Source organism: Leopardus geoffroyi, chromosome C1 (assembly GCF_018350155.1).
Source record: "Leopardus geoffroyi isolate Oge1 chromosome C1, O.geoffroyi_Oge1_pat1.0, whole genome shotgun sequence".
NCBI classification, from domain to species: domain Eukaryota; kingdom Metazoa; phylum Chordata; class Mammalia; order Carnivora; family Felidae; genus Leopardus; species Leopardus geoffroyi.
This window is the reverse complement of record NC_059328.1, coordinates 98,077,414-98,099,241: the sequence shown is the minus strand read 5'-3', so window position 1 is coordinate 98,099,241 and position 21,828 is coordinate 98,077,414. Positions and strand designations below refer to the sequence as shown.

The following is a 21,828-nucleotide window of genomic DNA, read 5'->3' as shown; positions in this document are numbered from 1 at the left end:
ATCACAGTGAACCAGAGGTTAGAGATTTAGTGGGAACTAGGTCAGTTAGGGCCTTGTAGGCCATGGTAAAAGAATTTGGATTTTATTCTGAGTACAGTTGGTTTCATTAGGATCTAAATTAAGTTTAATTAACAATATTCTTTTGCTCCACCCTTCCCTCTGGCTGATTCCCAGAGCTAAAGTGTTATGGTGACTACTTTTAATGCAGCAGCTTAGCATATAATTCTTCTCTTATGTGCAGTGTTGACACTTTAAAGGGAAGCATAGGGGCACCTGGTGGGTCAGTCAGTTGAGCGACTGACCTAGGCTTAGGTCATGATCTCACGGTTTGTGAGTTTGAACCCTGCATTGAGCTCTCTACTGTCAGGGCAGAGCCCACTTGGGATCCTCTGTCTGCCATCCCCCGCTCATTCCCTCTCTCTCTCTTTCTCTCCCTCTCTCTTTCAAAACTTGAAAAAAAAAAAAAAAAAGGGAAGCATTATACAAAGTTTTTGCATTATTCTTATTTAAATTCTAATATTTTATTACATGTTGTTATCCTTATATCATTCTTATTTACATAATGCATTTTAACTGTTAGAGGCTTGTTAATGAATAAAAAGTTTTGGAATGCAGGGTTCTAGGATTAAATCTTATTTACATGATTCCTGATGAAAGTTTCTGCTCTAAATTGTGTTTTTCTGTTCTGAAATCTTGAATGTGGATACCTTTACCATCCACTATTAGCAAAATTTTATAAAAGTCCCCGGGGGTGCCTGGGTGGCTCAGTCAGTTGAGCGTCCGACTTCGGCTCAGGTCATGATCTCCCAGTCTGTGGGTTCAAGCCCTGTGTCAGGCTCTGAGCTGATAGCTCAGAGCCTGGAGCCTGCTTCTGATTCTGTGCCTCACTCTCTCTCTGCCCCTCTCCCACTCATGCTCTGTCTCTCTCTGTCTCAGAAATAAACATTAAAAAAAATTTTTTTTTTCAAAGTTCCCTTTAGGGGCGCCTGGGTGGCTCAGTCGGTTGAGCATCTGACTTCAGCTCAGGTCGTGATCTCGCGGTCCGTGAGTTCGAGCCCCACGTCGGGCTCTGTGCTGACAGCGCAGAGCCTGGAGCCTGTTTCAGATTCTGTGTCTCCCTGTCTCTCTCTGACCCTCCCCCATTCATGCTCTGTCTCTGTCTGTCTCAAAAATAAATAAACATTAAAAAAATTTTTTTTTTAATTAAAAAATTAAAAAATAAATAAATAAATAAATAAATAAATAAATAAAGTTCCCTTTACCTCCCCTAAATAGGAAAGACATGTCAGAATGAAAACAGCCCTTAGAATCTTGAATAAGTTTAGCCTTATTTTTTAAAAAATCTCTACATTGACTTAATATTTCTCATTTCACAGAGAACTGACAAAAATCTCATCCTATACAGTTGCCATCACTGCTCAAATGTGTAAAAATCAAACTTACAAATGTGTAAAAGATGCTTTTGATTGTCAAATAGATTCGAGAGATATGTGCTTATTGATAATTGTAGAGAGAAAAAAACACAATCATAATCAATTTCACTATCTATTTAAGTTTCTCAGGGAAGAAAAATTGGGATGATAAATACCAAAAAATAATGTATGCATTTTTTTTTGTTTCAGTTTATTCCTTAATAGAATAAATATCTCCTCAAAATCCATAACTACCCCATTGCATAGGAGATGGTTTCCCAAGTGACTTCACAAGTTTCTGCTTTAACTTTGGTTTTAAAAAAGAAACATAACATGATAACTACATTTCAGTTTTTTAATTTCACTTCAAAATTAATCTGAAAAAAATTATTGCCCTAAAATGTAGTGATCTTCTAAAAATGAAACCTACTTCTAGTTATGGGTAATACTTGTAAAAAGAATAAATCACATAAGCTAGTGATTTAAATCAAATGTTTCCATCTTTTACTTTCTTTAATGCCTTGGATGCTAAAATGTATGCTTCTGGGTGTATGCATATTTGCATTTTGTGTTTAATGTAAATTGATACTAATTATGGATCATGGAGGAATTTAAAGGCAATTGAGACATAATCAGAATGATGAGGATGAATGGTTGTATGATTTAAGAAGGCATTTAGAAACTATGTGTAATAGTAGAAATCAAGACTTATTCTTTCTTATTAATAGGGATTGTATATATAGAATTTAATGAGACTATTATTTTTTACATTTCCCATTACTGTGATATTTGAGAATGTGTGCTCTTAGACCTAATTCTACTTTTAGCCCAGCTTCACATGACCTTGTTTCTAGTGCAAGAGCCCGGGGCAGTTTCTCTGTAACATTAGATTAGAATATCCAGACTAGATCTATTGCTGAGAAGGAGAGATCTCAATTTAAGAACTGGACAAAGGAAACAAAACAGCTGGTTTGATAGATGAAACGTTTTGTACTTCCCCAACAGAACACTCTAATTTCTAACAACATCCTACACTATTGTTCAGTGCTACTCATTCAACAAGCTTTTGAGAGTTGTCTATGCCAAGTACTGTCAGAAACTAGGGATGCAAAGATGAATGTCATTGGTCCTGTCGTAAAGTATCACTAGGTAGTATAAACCAATAATTACAATAGAGTGAGCTATAAAAACATTGAAAGCAAATATGAAGCAAATATCTTACCTTGGAAGCATGGGAAGGCATCAAAGAGAACAAAGGCAGCTTGGAGGTGGAATGGAATTGGACTAATAGCAACAGAGTTCAGAGAACAATCTTTTAACATCATAACTAGAATACTGCCTCCTCTTAGAATTCAAAATAATTTGCTCAGAATTGGAGGCTATTTACTCTTAACTCTGTGCATCTTTCCTTCACTGCACTTATGTCTCTGTGTACGTTTAAATTTGTTTTTGTGATTACTTAATGGTGCTAGACTGAAAGTTCCTTGAGGACAGAACTATATCCATTTGTCTTGAGAACTGTATACACCCCAATGATGACAGATATGAGATGCAGAATAAATGTATCTTGAAAGCGAAAATAAAGCGTAGGGGAGTTCTCAGGAGCGTGACTGGTCATTGTTTATCCAATACTGTCAAGAGGGAGAGCCACAGAATCTGGGAAAAGCATTCCTCTCACCAGAGGGTACTGCCCTATTGTTTGACAAGGGATAACTCATTGAACTTTTCTGTGGCCACAATGAACTATTTTCTTTCTTCCCCATACCCCGTTGGATTAATCATCATTTGCCCTGATTTCAACCTTTTGGTTACTGATTCAGCCTCTTTGATTACCAGATACAATACGAATATCTTCTGGTGACTAAAAGGTCAGTTGAAGGAGTTTTTTGTTTGTTTTTTGTTTTTTAATGGTTATGCTGCCTTGCTCACTCTTGTCCGTGTGTTGCAAGCACTACAGTTTCTTCGAGACAAAGGTCTCACGTAGAACTTCCAAACTACCTTACTAAAACCTACTCTATACTAACGAAAATTCCAGTATATTATAGCAGACAAGAGAAAAAAAGCCTTGCGCTGTGAGGAGAAACTGGGATTTGGGGCTTCTGAATGATGTCCGAGAAAACAGAAATCCTTTATATGACATTCCTGCATATGCCCTCCAGATTGTTCGTCCTCAAAGTTTAGCCTGGTCTCTCTGTCTAAAGCATATTCAGGTTTGCAAAGATCAGAGACGCCGAAAGTTACCCGCCACCCCGCCCCATGCGTCCCAGCGGAGTCAGTAAACACGGAGATTGCTTCCCGCACCTCAAGGGGGAGGGAATGTAAGGGAACGTGGGCACCATCTTGGTTGTGGTTAAGCGCAGCGCACTAGTTGGCGTCATTCAGACCTCATGCGCAAGCGTATTAGGAATACGCTCCCCCTCGCTTCCCGTGCACGCGCTTAGAGCCCGCAACTCTCGCGAGAGAAGCGAGATTTATTCCTACGTACCGGGCCGTGCTGCTTATGGCGGCGCTGGAGAGGGGGCGCTGAGCTGTTGGGGTGAGTACGACCTCAGGGTCCAACTGGGGGTAGTAAGAAGCCAGGCTAGGTGCGGATGAGAAGACCAAGACTAACAGGAGAGACTTCTGAGTCAAGGTGGGCACTCCTAGAGCTCTGGGCAGGGAAGGTTTCACCCTGAGTCTCTACCCCGGCTTTCCACCTGGCCCCCGTTTAACTGTCTAAGCCTCACGTCAGGCCGCAGAGCTGAAAGGAAGAGTCGAGGCCAGGCAGCCGCGCGTGGTGGTGGTGGTGGTGACTAAAGTGGGGGGAGGGAGCGAAAATGGAGGCTCCGACCGCAGCCAAGATGGAGGCAGGGGTGCGGGGCTCGGGCGCGGAGGCTGCTGGGAATTGTAGTCTGGCCACTTCCTCCTCTGCGGCTTGGCGGGGGAAACGGGAACTACAAGTCCCGGCGGGCGGGGCGAGGGGGGGTGGTGGCGCGGTCCTTTGTGTGAGGCTGGAAGAGCCGGAGGCAGAGGGGCCTGCTTTGACTCCGGACCCCATAGTTTACTGGCAGTCACCTGCTTGGGGATCTGACTACGAGTACCAGAGCGCAGTGCGGTAGTGGCGCCTCCTTTGTGTATGGACTGAGACCCCGCTCCGTCTAAATGCTTAGAGACACCCCTTTCCCCAGCCACCTCTGACACAGTAGCGTAGCCGAAGTGTCATCTTTACTTCCATTCACCTAGAGCTGTCTGTCTTGATTCTGAACACCCAACATTCCCTTCTTCGCTTACCCCTCGGCTTCTTGAGAAAGGGAACCAGCCCCTAATCGTGGGCACGTGGCTCTCATTCCTTCATCCTGGGGTTAGGGCGTACTCTATTAGAGCTCTGTGGAATCGTCCTTAGCACCATCTCTGCCGCTTATGGTGCCAGAGCCTGGCCCCTGTTGAGCAGCGAACGACTTGGCTTCGTCATTCTCTGTAGAGTGAGTTTTTTTAGAACCCTGGCAGGAGACCCTTGAAGATTTTAACCATCGATCGATATTTTATCAGTAGGAAATTTGGGGCGCCTGGCTGGTTGAGTCGGTAGAGCTTGCAAACTCTTGGTCTCAGGGTCGTTTTTAAACCCCACCTTGGGTGTAGAGATTACTTAAAAATCTTTAAAAAAAAAGAAAAAAGAAAAAAACACTATGACAATTTTAGTGCCTTGGTTCTTTTGGTTTCAGGTTTTCCTTTAGAAACACCCAGATGGCTCCTCTCTTGCTTGACTCAAAAGTGAGGCAGGGAACACTCCCTAAAACAGCCTTCAATCTGCAAACACAAAAATCTGAACACTGTTGTAGGAGGTAATTGTTTTGCACCTAAAGTGAGTGAAAGAATGGTCCTCTAAAGAGTTTAGAGACAGGGTTAGAGAGCGAGGGAGGACGTCCAAAGACACTGTAGTAAAATTTCCTTTGAGAGGCATAGTTTTTTATCAGGATGATATGAACTGCCAGCTCTTGACCAGAGCTACTGGCCTAAAAAATGCAGGTACCAAATTATAGCTCATAAGTTATTCAATATCAAAATGCTGAGTAATTTTCATTTTGAGTTTCTAGAAGGTAGGCATTTTCAATACTACATGGAGGGGCAATATAATACCTTGGTGCTTTTGGGGTACTAATGAAAAATAGGTGTTCTTGGTGTGGGTTAAGAAGAGAGTTTATATGCCTGAATGGTTGTGTGTGTATGTATGTGGATATATATATATATATATATATATATATATATATGAGTCATAAAATCTGGGTAAATATTCAGCCTTGTTTCTTTTTGTTTCCTTTTAGCCTTAGGCTTGAAATAAAAGAGATGGTAGTGGTTTGAGTGATTTTGCAGCTGCTCTGGATGTTTACCATTGGGATGAGTATTTATAGCAGCTGAGTTGAAAAGTAAAGTATTTGAGGCGCAGAAGATAGGTTTTCTTTTTTTGTAAATAAGTTCTGACTTAACAAGTATGACCTTTAGAGTGTGGTTGAAAATTCTGGTAAATTCCTGCAAATCAAAAAATGAGAGCGTGAAAGCTGACATACAGTCCTGCTTTATTCCACTCCTGTTTTCCCCTCCATCCATCTAAAGACACACTGTGCAGAGCCATCCAACTTGTAAAAAATATTTTTTCTGGGGTGCCTGAGTGGCTCAGTTAAGCGTCTGACTTCAGCTCAGGTCACGATCTCAAGGTTCGTGGGTTCGGGCCTGCCTTGGGCTCTGTGCTGACAGCTCAGAGCCTGCAGCCTGCTTGGAATTCTGTATCTCCCTCTCTTTCTTCCCCTCCCCCACTCGTGCTCTCTCATGGTCTCAAAAATAAATTATAAATGTTAATAAAAATTTTTTTAAATATTTTTTCTTTTAAATTGTCGAAAAATATACATAACATAAAGTTTATAATTTTAACCCCCCCTTTTTTTTAAAGTGTATGGTTCAGAGATAATAACTTCATTCACATTGTTTTGAGGACCATACTTTTGGCAAGGTAGCTGAAACATGGAAATGCTGTTTGGACAGATTTTTAAGGAGCTGAACTGTAGGACTGTATTATAAAATAAAAATCTTGATTTTGTTAAATAAACACAAAGAACTCTGTACCTTCTTAGCTTTTGTCTTTTCAAAAAATGAAAGGGAAACTAATTTGAGATCTTTGACTCAGACTGTCTTATGGAGAGCTGTAAAACCTGGAGGATTTTTCATAATAGAATTACAGCGACAAAAATTACAACTTTTTTAAGACTTCATAGCTAGAATATCTACAGGGGTGAAAATGCTTTGGTAGGAGTGACTTGTTTTCTTGAATTCCATCATTTCTTGATGTTAAATTCTTTTTGCCAAGTCAGGATTTTAAAAATTCCTTTGTCTTGATACTGGAATGTTTCCACTTCTATGTAGGAGTACCTAGTTAAAAACAATACAAAACTTTTTTTTTCAGTTCATACTGCCAAGTCTGAGGAATTATAAAATGTATTTTTCATTAAGGTTATTAAATTGGAGTATGATGTTCTAGGCAGTATTCTGTTCAGAAGTACTGAATGGGCATTTTATTTTTGAAGCGTTTTTATATTTAATATGTCCTTTAATGCTGAGGTTTAACTGTGTAGTTGAAAATAAATTGATTAGCAGTTTCTTCACGGTTAACATGTTGGCTATCCATTGGTTTGTAGCCCTAGCCAATAAATAACCAGTTAGTTATTTACACTTTTGCTTCTCAAATGCAGTACGTACAAGCTCTTGCTATGGTCAGGTTTGCTAGATACTGCCTCCTTTTATCTGTGAAAGCCTTTGCCAAAGAGCCTTTTGTTTTCTATGTATTGGGCATGCCAGTACCTTTTTCCCTCATGAGTCTACCTGCTGTGACCAATTTGGTAGTCATGTATGGCACTTAAACTGTGCACAATTCTGAATTGAAATGTGCTATAATTGTAAAATAAACATCAGATTTCAAAGAAAGCTTTTTAGATTGACTACGTAGGGAAAATAACATGTCAGATATATTTGGTTAAATAGACCTAATAAAAATTAGGTTCACCCTTTTCTCTCAATTTTAACATGATTACCAGAAAATTTTAAATTACATGCATGGTTTTGCACTGTATTTCGCATGAACAGTGCTGGTCTATACTATTTTCTGGTTTTGTGTTTGGAGCATTTAGCTCCTTCCTACACTGGCATTTGTCCTATTTCAGAGTGCTAGTGTATTATAAAAGCGGTTAAGTGATAGATGGAGATAAAACTTTAAATGTCTTAGCAGCTATTCAGGTAACTAACAACCCAGCGTAATTGTTCTTACTGAACATATACAAAAAGATAGTTGCAGTAATTTGATTTTCTCTAATTTCTGCCTGATATGATGGCTTAAATTGGTTAATTATCTAAACTTTATCATTTTCCTTAGATTCTAAAGCAAAGGTGAATTAAAATGTTAACCACTTCAGTTATACAGGTAACAGCAAAATATGACACACTTAAATTTGTCTTGAGTTAAAGCATCTAGAAATATGAAGTAGTGCTGCCTAATTGGATCGTTGCTTTTCTCAAAAAAAAAAAAAAAAAAAAGTATTTTCTGGGCACCTGGGTGACTCAGTCAGTTAAGTGTCCAACTCTTGATTTTGGCTCAAGTTTTGATCTCTCAGGGTTTGTGAGTTTGAGCCCCGCGTCGTCGGGCTCTATGCTGACAGCGCTGAGCCTGCTTGGGATATTTCCTCTCTCCCTCCCTCCCTCTCTCTCTCTCTCTCTCTCTCTCTCTCTCTCTCTCTCTCTCTGCCATGTCCCTCTCTTACGAGCACTCACACGTGCATGTACCCACACGCGCTCTCTAACATTTAAAAAAAAAAAAATTAAAAAAACTACTTTCTGAACAAAGTGGGTTAGGTGGGAAGACTTACAGACTAGCCTGTCATTAACGTTGTCCCCAGGTGAGTGCTGTACAGACTTTGAGAATAACTTGTCAAAATGACAAACTGGGTTATGTGATAGATTTTAGATGGATTGTTGGCCACGTTAAGTGTAGTGGTTCAACATTTATTATTTAGTGCCTGCTGTTTGCTTGTCTTCTAGGCCTTTTGAGATAAAACAGCAAACAGGTGATGATAATTTTAAGACCGTTGAGATAGGTATACCTATTTGGATTATCAGTTCAGTTAAAAGAATTAGCTTTTAACTTCCGACTGAAGCTGCGTGACATAATAGTTGATAATTAACTAGTGGTGATACTGTTCCCATACAAAACAAAGGAAAAGGGAATTGATTACTTAGCAATGAGGGAGGCTCTGAGATCAACATTTAAACTGTTCCTTAGTATTTTGGTTGGTACTTCTTTCATGTGAGTTAAGTATCTAGCTTTTGGGGGCTAGAGGGAATGCACTGCATTCTTAGGGTTAAGGCAGAAGAGTTGTCAGTACCGCCCATGAATGTTAATAATCTTGGCATGAGTGCATAGCCAATTTTATTAAAATGCCCAATGGGTACTTTTTAAGTGTTTCATTAAGTGTTAATTTGACTGAAAAGTGTTTTGTTAACCATAGAAGTCTCATAGCTGTGAAGATACTAATGAAGTAAAATTCAGCCACTTTCAGTTGTTTTTGATAGCTGGTGCATTTGTTTGAGCTTTAATAGATCCTAATAGGCTTCATTAGTGCCCCAACACTAACTCTGCAATGCTCCAGATTTTAGATTCTGGAAGTCTCATTTCTGTGTTACTAAGTGACAATCTGGACAGTTCTTAACATAATACAACACCCTAGAACTGGGTTAATCCAAATTTTTCAAGATAAGTTGTTTCAGAAAAAGACAAATATCATATGATTTCACTCGTGAAATTTAAGAAACAAAACAGATGAACATAGGAGAAGGGAAAAAAGGAAGCAAATCCTAAGAGACTTAATGATAGAGAACAAACAGGGTTGATGGAGAGAAGGTGGGCGGGGAATGGGTATTAAGGAGGGCACTTGTGTTGAGCAATAGGTGTTATATGTAAGTGATGAATTACGAAATTCTCCTGAAACCCAGTATTACAGTATATGTTAACCAACTAGAATTTAAATAAAAATTACCAAAAAAAAAATTCTCACCTCTTTTATCAGATAGCACTTTTGGGGTCTTTGGGTTTGTAAATAGAAGTTGGTAGAACTGCTGCACTTGAATTGTGGTGTCCTTTTCCTATTATGGACTAACTGCCTTTTTTGCTGTGGTAGTTTCTGCTGTGCTTAAGTTTGGCAGTGCTGGATTAGGTGCTGAAGGGGGCTGTGATACAGAAATAAACTTGTGGGGCACCTGAGTGGACTTTTGATTTCAGCTCAGGTCATTATTTCACGGTTTGTGGGTTTGAGCCTCGAGTTGGGATTCTCTCTCTCCCTTTCTCTGTGACCCCACTGTCCCCCCCTCCCCCCACTCATGTACACTCTCAAACTTAAAAAAAAAAAAAGAAAGAAAAACTTGTTTCATAATTGGAGGAACAAGACACATAGCATGAAGTAAGCAAAGTGCAGAAATGACTTGGTACCAAAAAGGATGATATGATGTATGCAGTGGGAGTTACTGCCTCACATAGTGGGAATTAAGGTATTAAGTCTGTACTGGAAATGGTACAGAGGAAGCTGTTTTGTCACTTTGGAGATGGTAATATTGTCTCTTTGTGGGAAGACCCACATGCACAAAGAAGGCTAGAATTCAGCAATCTTCCTAGGGTTATGTTTAAGAATTAGGCAGGAAAATGCACCTATCTAGGAGACCTGGAGAGCAATTGAAGGTAAAAGGTGGAAAGGTAGAATAGAGAACACCTTAAAATGGTAGTTCTTAAATCCTGCCACGAGTCAGAATCATACGGAGAGAGGAGAGATAAAATATACCAATTCCTGGGATGTAACCCTCGTGAAATTGAATTAGAATCTCAAGGTAGGATCCAGGCTTTGATTTTTTTTTTTTTTTTTTTTTTTTTTAGGTTGCCCAGGTGGTTGGGTTGGATGTGTAGCCAGGATTAAGAATTTCCCATCTAAAGTGCTAAAAAAATCATTGAAGATTTAGGACAATGAGATGAGGTGAAATTTGAGTTTTAGATCAGTCTGGCAGTATTGTGTGACAGAAAATGGAAAGAGTTGACACTGGAAATTAGCAGATGTGTTAGATACCTATACTAAAATATGTGTCATTTGGGTATCTTGAAGGAAATATTGATAAGACTTGTGACACTGGATGTGGAGGTAGAGAAGGAGGAATCAAAGATCATAACGGAAGTAGCCTCACTTTAGGCCAATTAAATTACTCTTTTTTTTAATGTTTAGTTTTGAGAGATAGAGCAGGGGAGGGGCAGAGACAGAGAGAGAGAGAGAGAGAGAGAGAGAGGGAGAGAGAGGGAGGGAGAGAGAATCTTAAGCAGGCTCCTCATTTTCAGCACAGAGCCCAGTGTGTGGCTCAAACTCACGAACCGTGAGATCATGACCTGAGCCAAAATCAGGAGTTGGATTCTTAGCCAACTGAGCCACCCAGGCACACCATAGGCCAATTAAATTACTCTTTGAGTGAGGACTGGGCTTAGGTATTTTTTAAAGCTTCCCAAGTGATTTGAGAACCATTGGCCTAAGAAATATCTAGTCTGGGAAATAAAATGATCCAAATAAAAAGAACAGTATATAACAGCATTTGATATTTGAGGTAATAATACAAAGTCAGGGAACGTAAGGTATAGCCACAAAAAAACAAAAAACAAGCCACAGATCAGCTCTTGATGAGTTTTCATTTTGTGTATGAGAAACCAGAATTTAGAGAGATGAAATGATTTATTCAAGCATTTTACTAATAAGTGTCAGTGGATGGACTGGGGCTCTCCTGGTCTAAGCTATTTCACAAGCTCTGACCTCTCACCTTATAGACATTCTTATTTCTGAGGTTTCTAAAATACACTATTCATCTCTCAGCATATCTAAAACCAAATCTACCTTTTTTTTTTCTCCCTGTGTAAATCGTTTTGCTAACAGCACCAGTTAATATTTCGGTCAGTACAGAAGAAACGCTTTTATGGCTAATATAAAGCACGATTCTGTGGTTTTACCTATAAATATATTTCGCTTCCCATCTCTTCTCATCTTAATTGTTTCTTTTTTATAGATATTTTTTCTCTATTTCTGGCAACAGCTCAGAAATAGAGATTTCTCAGAAAATGAGATTTCTGTTACCTTCACTAACTTATCTCCCATAGGATTTCAAGACTTAATATCCTTTCATCAAGAACTAAGGCTTTCTATTTCCTGTTATATCAAGTTGAAATACTTCATAATCTGACTCCACTACACCTGTCACACCACGTATCCCATTTCACTTTAAGCCAGCCCTCTGTTCTGGCCAGACTAGACTGTTGATTCCTCTGAAACAACAAGCTGCACTTGTTGGCCATAGTCATTCATGTAATAATAAACCACCCTTGATGTCAGGCATCAAAAATCATATACATGGTCCCTGCTTTCAAGGAACTTATTCAGTGGCATACCCTGGCTTGGCATACCCCGACATGCCTAGAATGCTTGACTGTTTTATTTCTCTTAAAAATTTGCCTATGTCTCTAAATTAAGCCTGTCTCTTATTAAACTCCTTCTCTGTGCTCACCATGTTGTTTCAATGCAGTTACAGTGGTGAAGAAACAACAAGTAGTAGCTCTAGTATACTGTATGTCATAGTACTCCGATATTGGTTGGGCAAATTAATTTTTGGCATTTGGTCCTATATTCTAGTTTTTTGCCGTGTATAACTTATCTTCTCTGCAAGAGTGTAAGTTATCTGATGGCAGAAACTTCTTTATTTTCCATAATACCTACCATAGTACTAGATGCTTATAAAACACTTGTATTAAATTGAATATTATGCTTTATAACTTAGAACTTAAGGTGTGGAAGTGTCAATTAAGGACTGAAATTCCTGTTTTGAGTGTATGACACCAAAGGAGGTATCCATTAGCACTTGAGAGATTGCTCAAATAACATCAAATGAGTGTGCTTTCAAGTTTCTTGCATTCCTTGTTTAGCCAACGAATGATTCTAACTTTATGAAATGAGCTTGTCACCTCTACCCACCCTCTGTCTTGGTTCTTTTATGTAAGTTATACTTAATGTCTTCATTTTTTATCTCTAGTATGAAGTGTAACAGAACAGATTTTACCACCTGAAACTGCTGCTTCAAGTTCAGATCAGGCAAGGAACAAACCTCGAAACAACCAACAAGACCAAAGAAGAGTACACTTAAGTTGAAGACACAACACTTGATCTGAAACAAGAAGTTTGTGCCTACTCAACAGCTTTGAAAGAGCACTTCCCAACGCTGCTAGTAGTCTTTGTTTTCTTCAGTGCTGTACTGTGAGATTGCCCGGTGCAGCAGCAGTTGTATTCTTTATTAGCTTGATAGATCATTTTCTCTCGCTCTTTTTTTTAATACTAGCAACTTTCATCCTTTGAAACGTGTGCTGAAAAAGAAGAATCAGCAAATACTACTGAAAGTGCAATATTTGATTATCACTGCGAGGTAGGTTTGTAGTTTCCTTTTGGCAAAGGATCCGTTTGTAATTTCAGAAATCCTGATTGTTTTGGCCAAATATAAAATCTTATTAATGTCTTCTTTTCTAAAGCTATTCTGAAAACAATTTATATTCTCAGCCATTTAGTCTGAAAATGTCAACACTAGATTATTTAATTTATTATCTCTTACTGGACAAGGACAATATTGATGGCCAAACTATGGGATTTTTCAAACAAGATTACATTTGTTAATACATGTGGATCTCTCTTAATGTATCGGTCTCTTAGAAAGGAAAACTCCCATTGCACTGTTTAAAAGTTAGAATTTCAGTTGCAGTCTGTTCAGCGATCTCTGTAAAGGTAAAGAAGGCCTAGAGAGAAGGGACATTTGAAGGCGAATAGTGCTTTAAGAGGGAGAAGAGTCTTCGTAGAGGCAACAGAATGAGCAGATTCAGGGAGATCTGAAAGCATATAGTATATAATGAGTGGTCTATTATGAACAAAGTGGGAGATACAGTTTTGTGGGTAGAGAGAGTAACTAGAAAGGAAAACTTGCTGGAGGAAGGTTCTGAAGGTCCCAATGTATTTGACTTCGTTCTATAGAAAAGTCATCAGATGTTTATATTTGTAAGCAAGGGCTTAATGGGTTTTTTAATTTCAAAACTGAGATAGCTTTATTGCTTCAGGTTTTAAAATTATATTTTCAGAAGTGTATCTTTGAAAACAAGTAGAACAACTTTTTAAGAGATAGACTGAGGGTGGGAAAACCTGTTAAGAGCAATGGATAGGATATAAGGAAGATAAAAGCTAGGGTATAGGCAGAGAAAGAGACAGTAGGTGTTTTTAGTGGCAGAAGTGATAGGACTTGATAACCAACTGAATGTGAAAATGAGCCTGGAGGGAATTGACATAGTCTACCCAGTTATAGAAGCTCGAAACCTTTTTGTTCATAGGACTGGGGAACTTTACATGGGGACTTGTTGAAAGCAAAATACATTGTGGAACTCTAGTGCATTCATTAGATAGTAATCTGAAGTTAAGGAAATATGCGAGCATGGAATATTAAACAGTGGTTATTTGGGGAGGGAGGATTATAAAAGGCAATTGTCCTTTTTAGTCAGCTTTCTAAACTGTGTAGAAATAGAAGCTTGGAAATCAGAAAGGAGTCCTCGTTTTATAAGTAATAAATGAAGAAGTACCAAAGAAGAGAATGTTCAAAGAAATAAAGGTAGCCAGGAAGGAACACCGAGGAAGATCATTTTAAGGAGAATTTGGTTGATAACCCTTTTTTATATGCTGCAGTAATCAAATAGAATGAGGAATGAGAATATTAGGTCATTCCTAGGTTGTCATCTTACAAAAGCTTCCTCACCATTTCAAGAAGCACTTGGGCCTTTAATCTGTAATTTATTTAAAAGTTGATGAGCCTGTTGTGGTAATGATCATACTGTGGACCAAAATTATTCCTTAACTGTGAAAATTACCAATCATACCAATTTATTTAAATTATCCGTGTTCTGTAAGCAGACACTCAGTTACTCAGTTTTAAAGTTATTGTACCATTTGCTTCTTCTGTTTGTTTCTTCTTAACCTCCTCATTTGGTTTTTAAAAAATAATTTTAGATTGTTATCAGTTGTGCTGGATTAGATAAGGTAATGCAAATTGAAACTGTACCATTTTCTTTAGTCTTCAGAAGAGTAAAAGACTAGGCATCCCAACATGAACTTTTTTTTTTTTTTTTTTTTTTTAGTGTTTATTTTGAAAGACAAAGAGTACACTCATGAAAAAGAGGGGCAGACAGAATCCCAAGCAGGTTCCACGCTCAGCAGGGAGCCGGATGTGGGGCTCAATCTCACGACAAGGGATCTGAGCCAGAATCAAGAGTCTGTTGCTTAACTGACTGAGCCTTCCAGGCACCCCTCCAATTCTTCTTTTGTAAAGGGGTGGGTTAACATTAATGACTTTCCAATTTTAAAAATAAATATGTAGGGAAGTTGGGAATTTTTATCTGTTGGATTCTCTATATGAGCACAGCCTAGAACAGTATTGATGTAGGTACTAAAATTCTTTCATGTATAAGGCAGTGGTTAAGAATGTGGGCCATGGAGGTGCCTGGGTAGCTCAGTTGGTTGAGCGTCCATCTCTTGATCTCAGCTCAGGTCTTGATCTCAGGGTCTTGAATTCAGGTCCCGCTTTGGGCTCAATGCTGGGCATGGAGCCTACTTAAAAGATAAAAAGAATGTGGGCCATGGAGGGGTCCTGGCCGGTTCAGTCAGTAAAGCGTGCAGCTCTTAGCCTCAGGTTGGTGAGTTCAAGCCCTATATTGGGCATGGAGCCTATTTTAAAAAATAATAATAATACGGGGCCATAGTATCAGTACTGTATTCTGTCCCCATTTACCATTTTAAGACACGTTCCAAGTGTTCTCTTGAGAAATCCGTGAGCATTAGATTAGACTTCTCTGGTCTTTTTTAAAATACATTTGAAATCATATTGTATAGATAATCTCTCTTATTTGTCTTTTCATATTATAGCATAAGCATATTTGTCCATCCTTTCTAAAGACTGCATGGCATTTATACAAATTGTTGTGACTTGACCCAATGTTAGACTAGATTGTTTCCAGACGTTTGTTATTAAAACATATCAGTGAACACATTGGTGCATAAAGTGTCATTCACACATTTCAGATTGCAGGTTTCCTGCATTGGAATTATTAAGGAAAACAACTCCACATTTTGATTCATGTTGCTGCATTTCAGAAAGGTTGCACCAGTTGACCAACATAAAAGTATTTGAGCATATTGTTCTTAGCCTACTTTCTCACTATTTTTGAATCTTTAATCTTTGGTCATTTGATAAATGAATAATTTGCTTTATCAAAATTTTGATGGTCAAAACTGAAGTTTTTCTTGTATTTTATGTTTAATGAGTGGTCTTTAAGACTAATTTATTTGTCTAAATGCTTGCAGTATTTGACAAATGAGTGCCTAATATGTGCCAACAACTGTTTGTCTAGACTGTAGGAATTTAACTTTGAACAAAAAGTCCTTGCCCTCATGGAGTTTATAATCTAGTACAGTAGGCCTCCCCTTATCAACAAAGGGATATGTTTCAAGACTCCCAGTGGATGTGTGGAACCTCAGTACTGAACCCTGTATAAACTGTTTTTTTTCTATTCCTACATATCTGTGAAATGAAATTTAATTTGTAAATTAGGTGCAATAAGATATTAATAGTAATTAACCCAATTATATCAGTATACTATAGTAAAAGTTATGTGAATGTATCTCTCAGAACATCTTATTGTACTGTACTTGCCCTTGTTGTAGTGATGTGAGATGATAAAATGCCTACATGATGAGCTGAAGTGATGAATGACATTTGCATGTGGTATAGTGTGAGGCTACTATTGACCTTCTGACAATATGTCAGGAGGAGTATCACATGCTTCCAGACTGTGGTTGGAGGGTAGGGAGGTGGGTAACAAATTGCAGAAAGCAAAATGTGGAAAAGGGGTGACTTATTATAGTTTAATTCCACTGATTTGCTTACATTTCCTTAGTAATAACGCTGATACCTTTGTGTTTGCATTTGTTTTCCTTAGGTTTGTGTATAGAAGGTTGTCCTTTTTGTATGTAATCATTGACTCTTTGCAGTTTTTTCTGTTTTCAAATCTAGAAAGTCTTCCTTCCAAAAATTTTATTAATATGCATGTTTGTATTTAATATCTGTTAGGGTATTTAACTAGGTCTATCTTGATTATATTTTTGTATGCTGTAAGGTGAACAACTAAATTGTTCCCCCGCCCCCATTTAAAAAAAGCCAAATAACATTTACCCTCTGGTCCTTTCCTTCCATTCCCCCTCCCCCCTTTTTTTTTGATGTGTCTTTATCTTAATTTTTTACAAAGAAGCATCTGTTGTTGAGCTGTCTATTTTTTCCATTGGACTTAACACTTTTATGTAATTGGCGTGTGTGTGTGTGTGTGTGTGTGTGTTTAACGAACTTTCTTTTTGTTTAATGGCACTTCTTTAAAGTTTTAGTGGTGCTGGTTAAGAAAATCTTACAGTGCCATAGAAATGTAGTTTAGCCTGAATTGTAAAGAATTCTTTGAAGAGAAGGGTGTTAACATATTGCTTTATCTAAAGTTGCTCCAGTGCCATGTTTTTCCTAAAAGATGAGGCCCCCCAAATGGATAAAGGATAGAGAAAGAAACTTCAGTCAGGAAAGATGGGAGGAGAAAGGAAAGACCCTTTTTCAATTCTTCTTTGATACTCATTTTGAGGTGAGATGAGACTAAAGAGCAATACAGTCCAAGTTCCAGAACCTTTGTTGGGGAATAATAATCTTAGAGGGAAAGGATAGCTCTGATTCCTTGTATTTCTGTTTCATTTTCCCTTAGAAAAACAAGTCTGACCTCGTACCTGCAGGAATATGTGATAGGACTGGAGACTTGAGAATGTGGTTTTTGGGACTTCATGGCCTGTGTGTTACAAATCACAGTATTGTGTTCTTACCTGTATGGTAGTAACTCTAGTCCAAATAGCACATCTTGAAAGTCATGATCCAAGACATGTCTTGGATCTAGAATATGGTCTTCAAATTAGTTTGATCATATTGTTAGTTAAAGCATGTATAGTCAGTGTGTATATGTGTAGATACTTCTAAATCGTGTAATTATACTAGACACATCGCACTTGTGTTATAAAACATAGTCCTACAAATAAGGAAGGTAAAGATGGAAAAGGTGCCTGTTTGGCTCAGTTAGAAGAGCTGGCAACTCTTGATCTCGGGGTTGTGAGTTTGAGCCCCGTGTTGGGTGTAGAGATTACTTAAATGAATAAAAACTTCAAAAGAAGAAATAAACATCTAACTTACATTTTGGGATGTCTGGCTGGCTCAGTCGATAGAGCATGTGACTCTTACTAATCTTAGGATCATGAGTTAAAGCCCCACATTGGGCATGGAGCCTACTTAAAAACAAAAGATGAAATAAACAATACCATAAAAATAGTTTACCTATTAACAGTACAGAAACTTCCCCCTCACTAAAAATGTTATGTCTAAATGCTTAGTTTATAAGTGTTTTAAAAATGTATACCATCATGAATTAATATCAAAGGGACAGTGTATGTGCAGTGTGTTTTATTGCTACTAGTATAAGTATGTATCATAGCCTTGATATTAACGTTTGGCAGACTTATCAGATCTTAAATTAGATGATCATTTTACGTCATGTAGAGGTTAAAGAACTAATACTAGGATTAGAAGTGTCAGGGCCCATTTTCTTTGCTGGTGCTTGCCTTATATTAACATTTTTTTTCTATCTAAGAGTCTTCTGTAGCAATCTTTTTCAACCGTTTGTCTTTTTGTAAAAAAAATTTTTTTAACGTTTATTTATTTTTGAGACAGAGACAGAACATGAACAGGGGAGGGTCAGAGAGAGAGGGAAACACAGAATCCGAAGCAGGCTCCAGGCTCTGAGCCGTCAGCACAGAGCCCGACGCAGGGCTTGAACTCATGGACAGTGAGATCATGACCTGAGCCGAAGTCAGACACTCAACTGACTGAGCCACCCAGGTGCCCCCTGTTTGTCTTTTTGTGAGGGCTGTTTAAACTAGATAGCTACATTTGTCCACTTAATTGGGCAAATATAAATTGTAATATACTGAAAGTGAATGAGGGCTTCACTGTCAGCCTTTTGTGGAGTTTTTCACCCTCCCTCAGAACACCTAAGTAATGTATGCGCAGTGTGATATTATCTAACATACCACTCAGTCCTTTCCTGAAAATATATGATATTTATAATAAAGCTAAGTTTATCTATGGGCAAGATAAATAATATAGTTGTAATATTTTCTTCCCACATCCTATTGGATTTTTGTTGTGCATACTCTGAAGAGTCAAATAACTGAAAATACTGGATTCCGTGTGAAGTTGTGAGACGTTGAGAAGAAGTTGGGCTGAATTGTGTCATTGTAGCAACCACCAGTGACTCATTATGGCATTTAAAAAATTGTAAATGTTGTGGATTAGGGATTGTGAAAGGGCTTTAAAAGATACATTTCAGCTTGACCTCTTAATGTTAACACTATAATTTCTTTTGTCAATAGAAACCTGATTCAATGAATTCTGTTTTGCTGAAGTAACCTAATGGTAAATCTGTAAAGGTATAGAAGTTGACTGTCAAGTGTGTGTTAAATTGTTATTGATCATAGTTATAAACATTGTGCTATGTTACCACAGCTGTTTGAGATGGAGAACGTTTTTACTGTATCATCAGATCCTCATCCCCCTCCTGCAGCCCCTCCTTCACTTTCTTTACCTTTATCTTCATCTTCTACCTCATCTGGGACTAAAAAACAAAAGAGGACCCCCACGTATCAGAGATCTGTAAGTCAGGGAAACAGTCATCCCAGCTCATTTTGCTTTGTGTTAAGAGCATGACTTAGGAGGGCCACTCACTTTGGTTGAAGTAACCTGCAAACTCACTTTCTAACTTCTCTAGGCATTTCCTTCACCCTGAATCATGAAAGATAAGTAGTTTAGGCCTTGCTACTCATAGTGTGTCCAAGAATCTAAAGCATTGGTACCACCTTGGGAGCTTGTTAGAAGTGGAGAATCTCAAACTTTAACTCCTGCCTCCACTGCAATCAGTATTTTGTATTTTAGCCCTAGTTCAGAACCCAGATTGTAGAGGTAGGCCTTCTTGGTTTAAATCCTCTACCATTTAACTTTGGTAAGTCATTTAACCTTTCTGTGTCTGTTACCTCATTAGTAAAATGAGGATAATATTACTTTCTCTTGGGCTTTGTAAAAAATTAAATGAGTTCATGCATGTCAAACAGAAGAATGTCTAGTATGAAAGAACTAGAACTTAATTACCTACAGATTTAATGGCTTTGATTTGCATGGTTTGGCCATCCCATGTACTGTTTAACTACTCATACTTGGGTTTATTGTTCTACAGTCTTAGTCTTTTTATTTTCCTAAAGAAAAATATTTTTATTAATAGTGCCCAACATCACATTTAAATGAAAATGCTTCTTAATAAGTCAAATTTTCAATGGAAGAGTCTAAAACTAGTAAAGATGTGGATATGTTGCTGTCATAGTAAATCAGTTATAGACCTAATCTCTCCTAGGGATTTTTCCTCTTTTATCCATCGCTTACATTAATAATTTGTTTTTATGGTTTTACTCAAATAAGGCAAAATGAAATCTCCAATGTGATAGACTGTATTTGATGATCTAACATGTTCCATTGCATTATATTTAAATAGCTCTTTTCACTAAAGAATGTTTTCCTTTGTTTTACCTGATCGTAGAAGCAAATGACAGTATTTAGAGATTTCATCAGCATCTGAAACGGGTGAAAAGATTTCTTTAAATATACTGTGAAATGATTAAAACATTTTTAGATTTGAAGAGTTTTTGTTGTCATGGACTTCTGTCTTAGAAAAATCCTGTTTTCTAAGGGTTATCTTTCACTGAAGAATCTGTTGCATTTACTCTAATATTTTGTAGTTTGAAATAAGTATTGCATACAAAGTTTGTTTTGTTTTCATCTCTACTAATTTAAGTAATTGCCTTTGGATGCATGGCTTACCAAATAGTGTTGATTTCTATTTAAGTTTCAAAGTAGGTGTTAGCAAATTTCTTAAAGAAGTGTTTTGGTAGTCTGGGTTGCCATCCCTTGAATATCAGTTACCTTTGTTCTGAAATTATTGTTTTAGTAGTAATTTGAAGTTAACATAAAGGCAGCTTATACTTAACATAGTTGCTTTACCTTAACACTAAACTCCAGAAATCCTATTTGTCTGGTAAGTGAAAATTCTACCATAAATTGGGGCAGTTCCTTAAAATAAATGGAATTATTTCTTCTGAAATATTTTATTAGCTAAACTAACATTTCAATAGTAAAATCCCATAAACTTTGCTTTACCGATTTTATCTTTATTTTCTTTGCTTGTTTATATTAAAAATTTAGTGATTTGTTAATCATAAAATGCTTTAATGTACAGATCTGAATATATTAAGTTCTTTTTCTTCTTAAAACAGATGAGCTTTGATCCAAACCTTCTCCATAACAATGGACACAATGGGTACCCCAATGGTACTTCAGCAGCACTGCGTGAAACTGGGGTTATTGAAAAACTGCTAACCTCTTATGGATTTATTCAGTGTTCAGAACGTCAAGCTAGACTTTTCTTCCACTGTTCACAGTATAATGGCAACCTGCAGGACTTAAAAGTAGGAGGTAATCTGTCATTGACTATTCTTTTTAAAAAACTAATCACAGATTTCTCTTGCATATCATCTTGCTCATGACAGTGTTCTACTTTTGGCCTTTTAATTGTCCCAGTTACTGAAATGTATCTCTGTAAACTAACAGAATCCTGATTTCTCTTGTGGTGTTGTCTTTTTGAGGGATAAAGGACTAATTGACTTAAAGATATCTTTGAATATTTTTTAAATAGATACTTGGAAGATCTAATTGTTCTCCCCCATAATAATGACTTTAACTGTATATTAGATTTCAAACCAATGAAAATATTAGACTTTTATAGTGTTAGTTTTGACTATTTTATTAAGTACTAATTTTGGTAGTACCTGAAAAAAATAACTCGTACAGTGTCACCACTTGAACTATTCATCTTGGCTGACACCATAGAAATTACTTTCACATGTGAAAACGTATGGCTTATTGGAAGACTGAGGTTACAGGGTGTCAAGGTGTGTGTGTTTAAAGATTTTATTACAATTTTTTTAATGTTTTTATTTATTTTTGAGAGAGAGTGAGGGAGCATGAGCAGAGGAGGGGCAAAGTGGAGGGGGACAGAGGATCCAAAGCAGGCTCTGCGCCTACAGCAGAGAGCCTGATGCAGGGCTTGAACTCAGAAACCAGGAGA

General features: G+C 37.6%; 1 protein-coding gene across 8 annotated transcripts in view; it reads left to right on the top strand.

The window, feature by feature from the left end:
- Positions 1 to 3,677: 3,677 nt before the first annotated feature.
- Positions 3,678 to 21,828, top strand: part of CSDE1 (cold shock domain containing E1) — a 38,470-nt gene continuing 20,319 nt past the window's right edge. For 2 of the 8 annotated variants that reach the window (XM_045478744.1, XM_045478742.1), the window contains exons 1-4: positions 3,819 to 3,948; positions 12,534 to 12,920; positions 19,164 to 19,310; positions 20,978 to 21,176. In XM_045478744.1, the coding sequence (XP_045334700.1) occupies positions 19,173 to 19,310; positions 20,978 to 21,176 (337 nt within the window). In that variant the 5' untranslated portion in view covers positions 3,819 to 3,948; positions 12,534 to 12,920; positions 19,164 to 19,172. Of the gene's footprint in view, positions 4,045 to 12,533; positions 12,921 to 19,163; positions 20,740 to 20,977; positions 21,177 to 21,828 lie in introns of those variants that run through there. The other 6 variants (XM_045478743.1, XM_045478747.1, XM_045478745.1 and 3 more) reach the window with 6 other exon arrangements.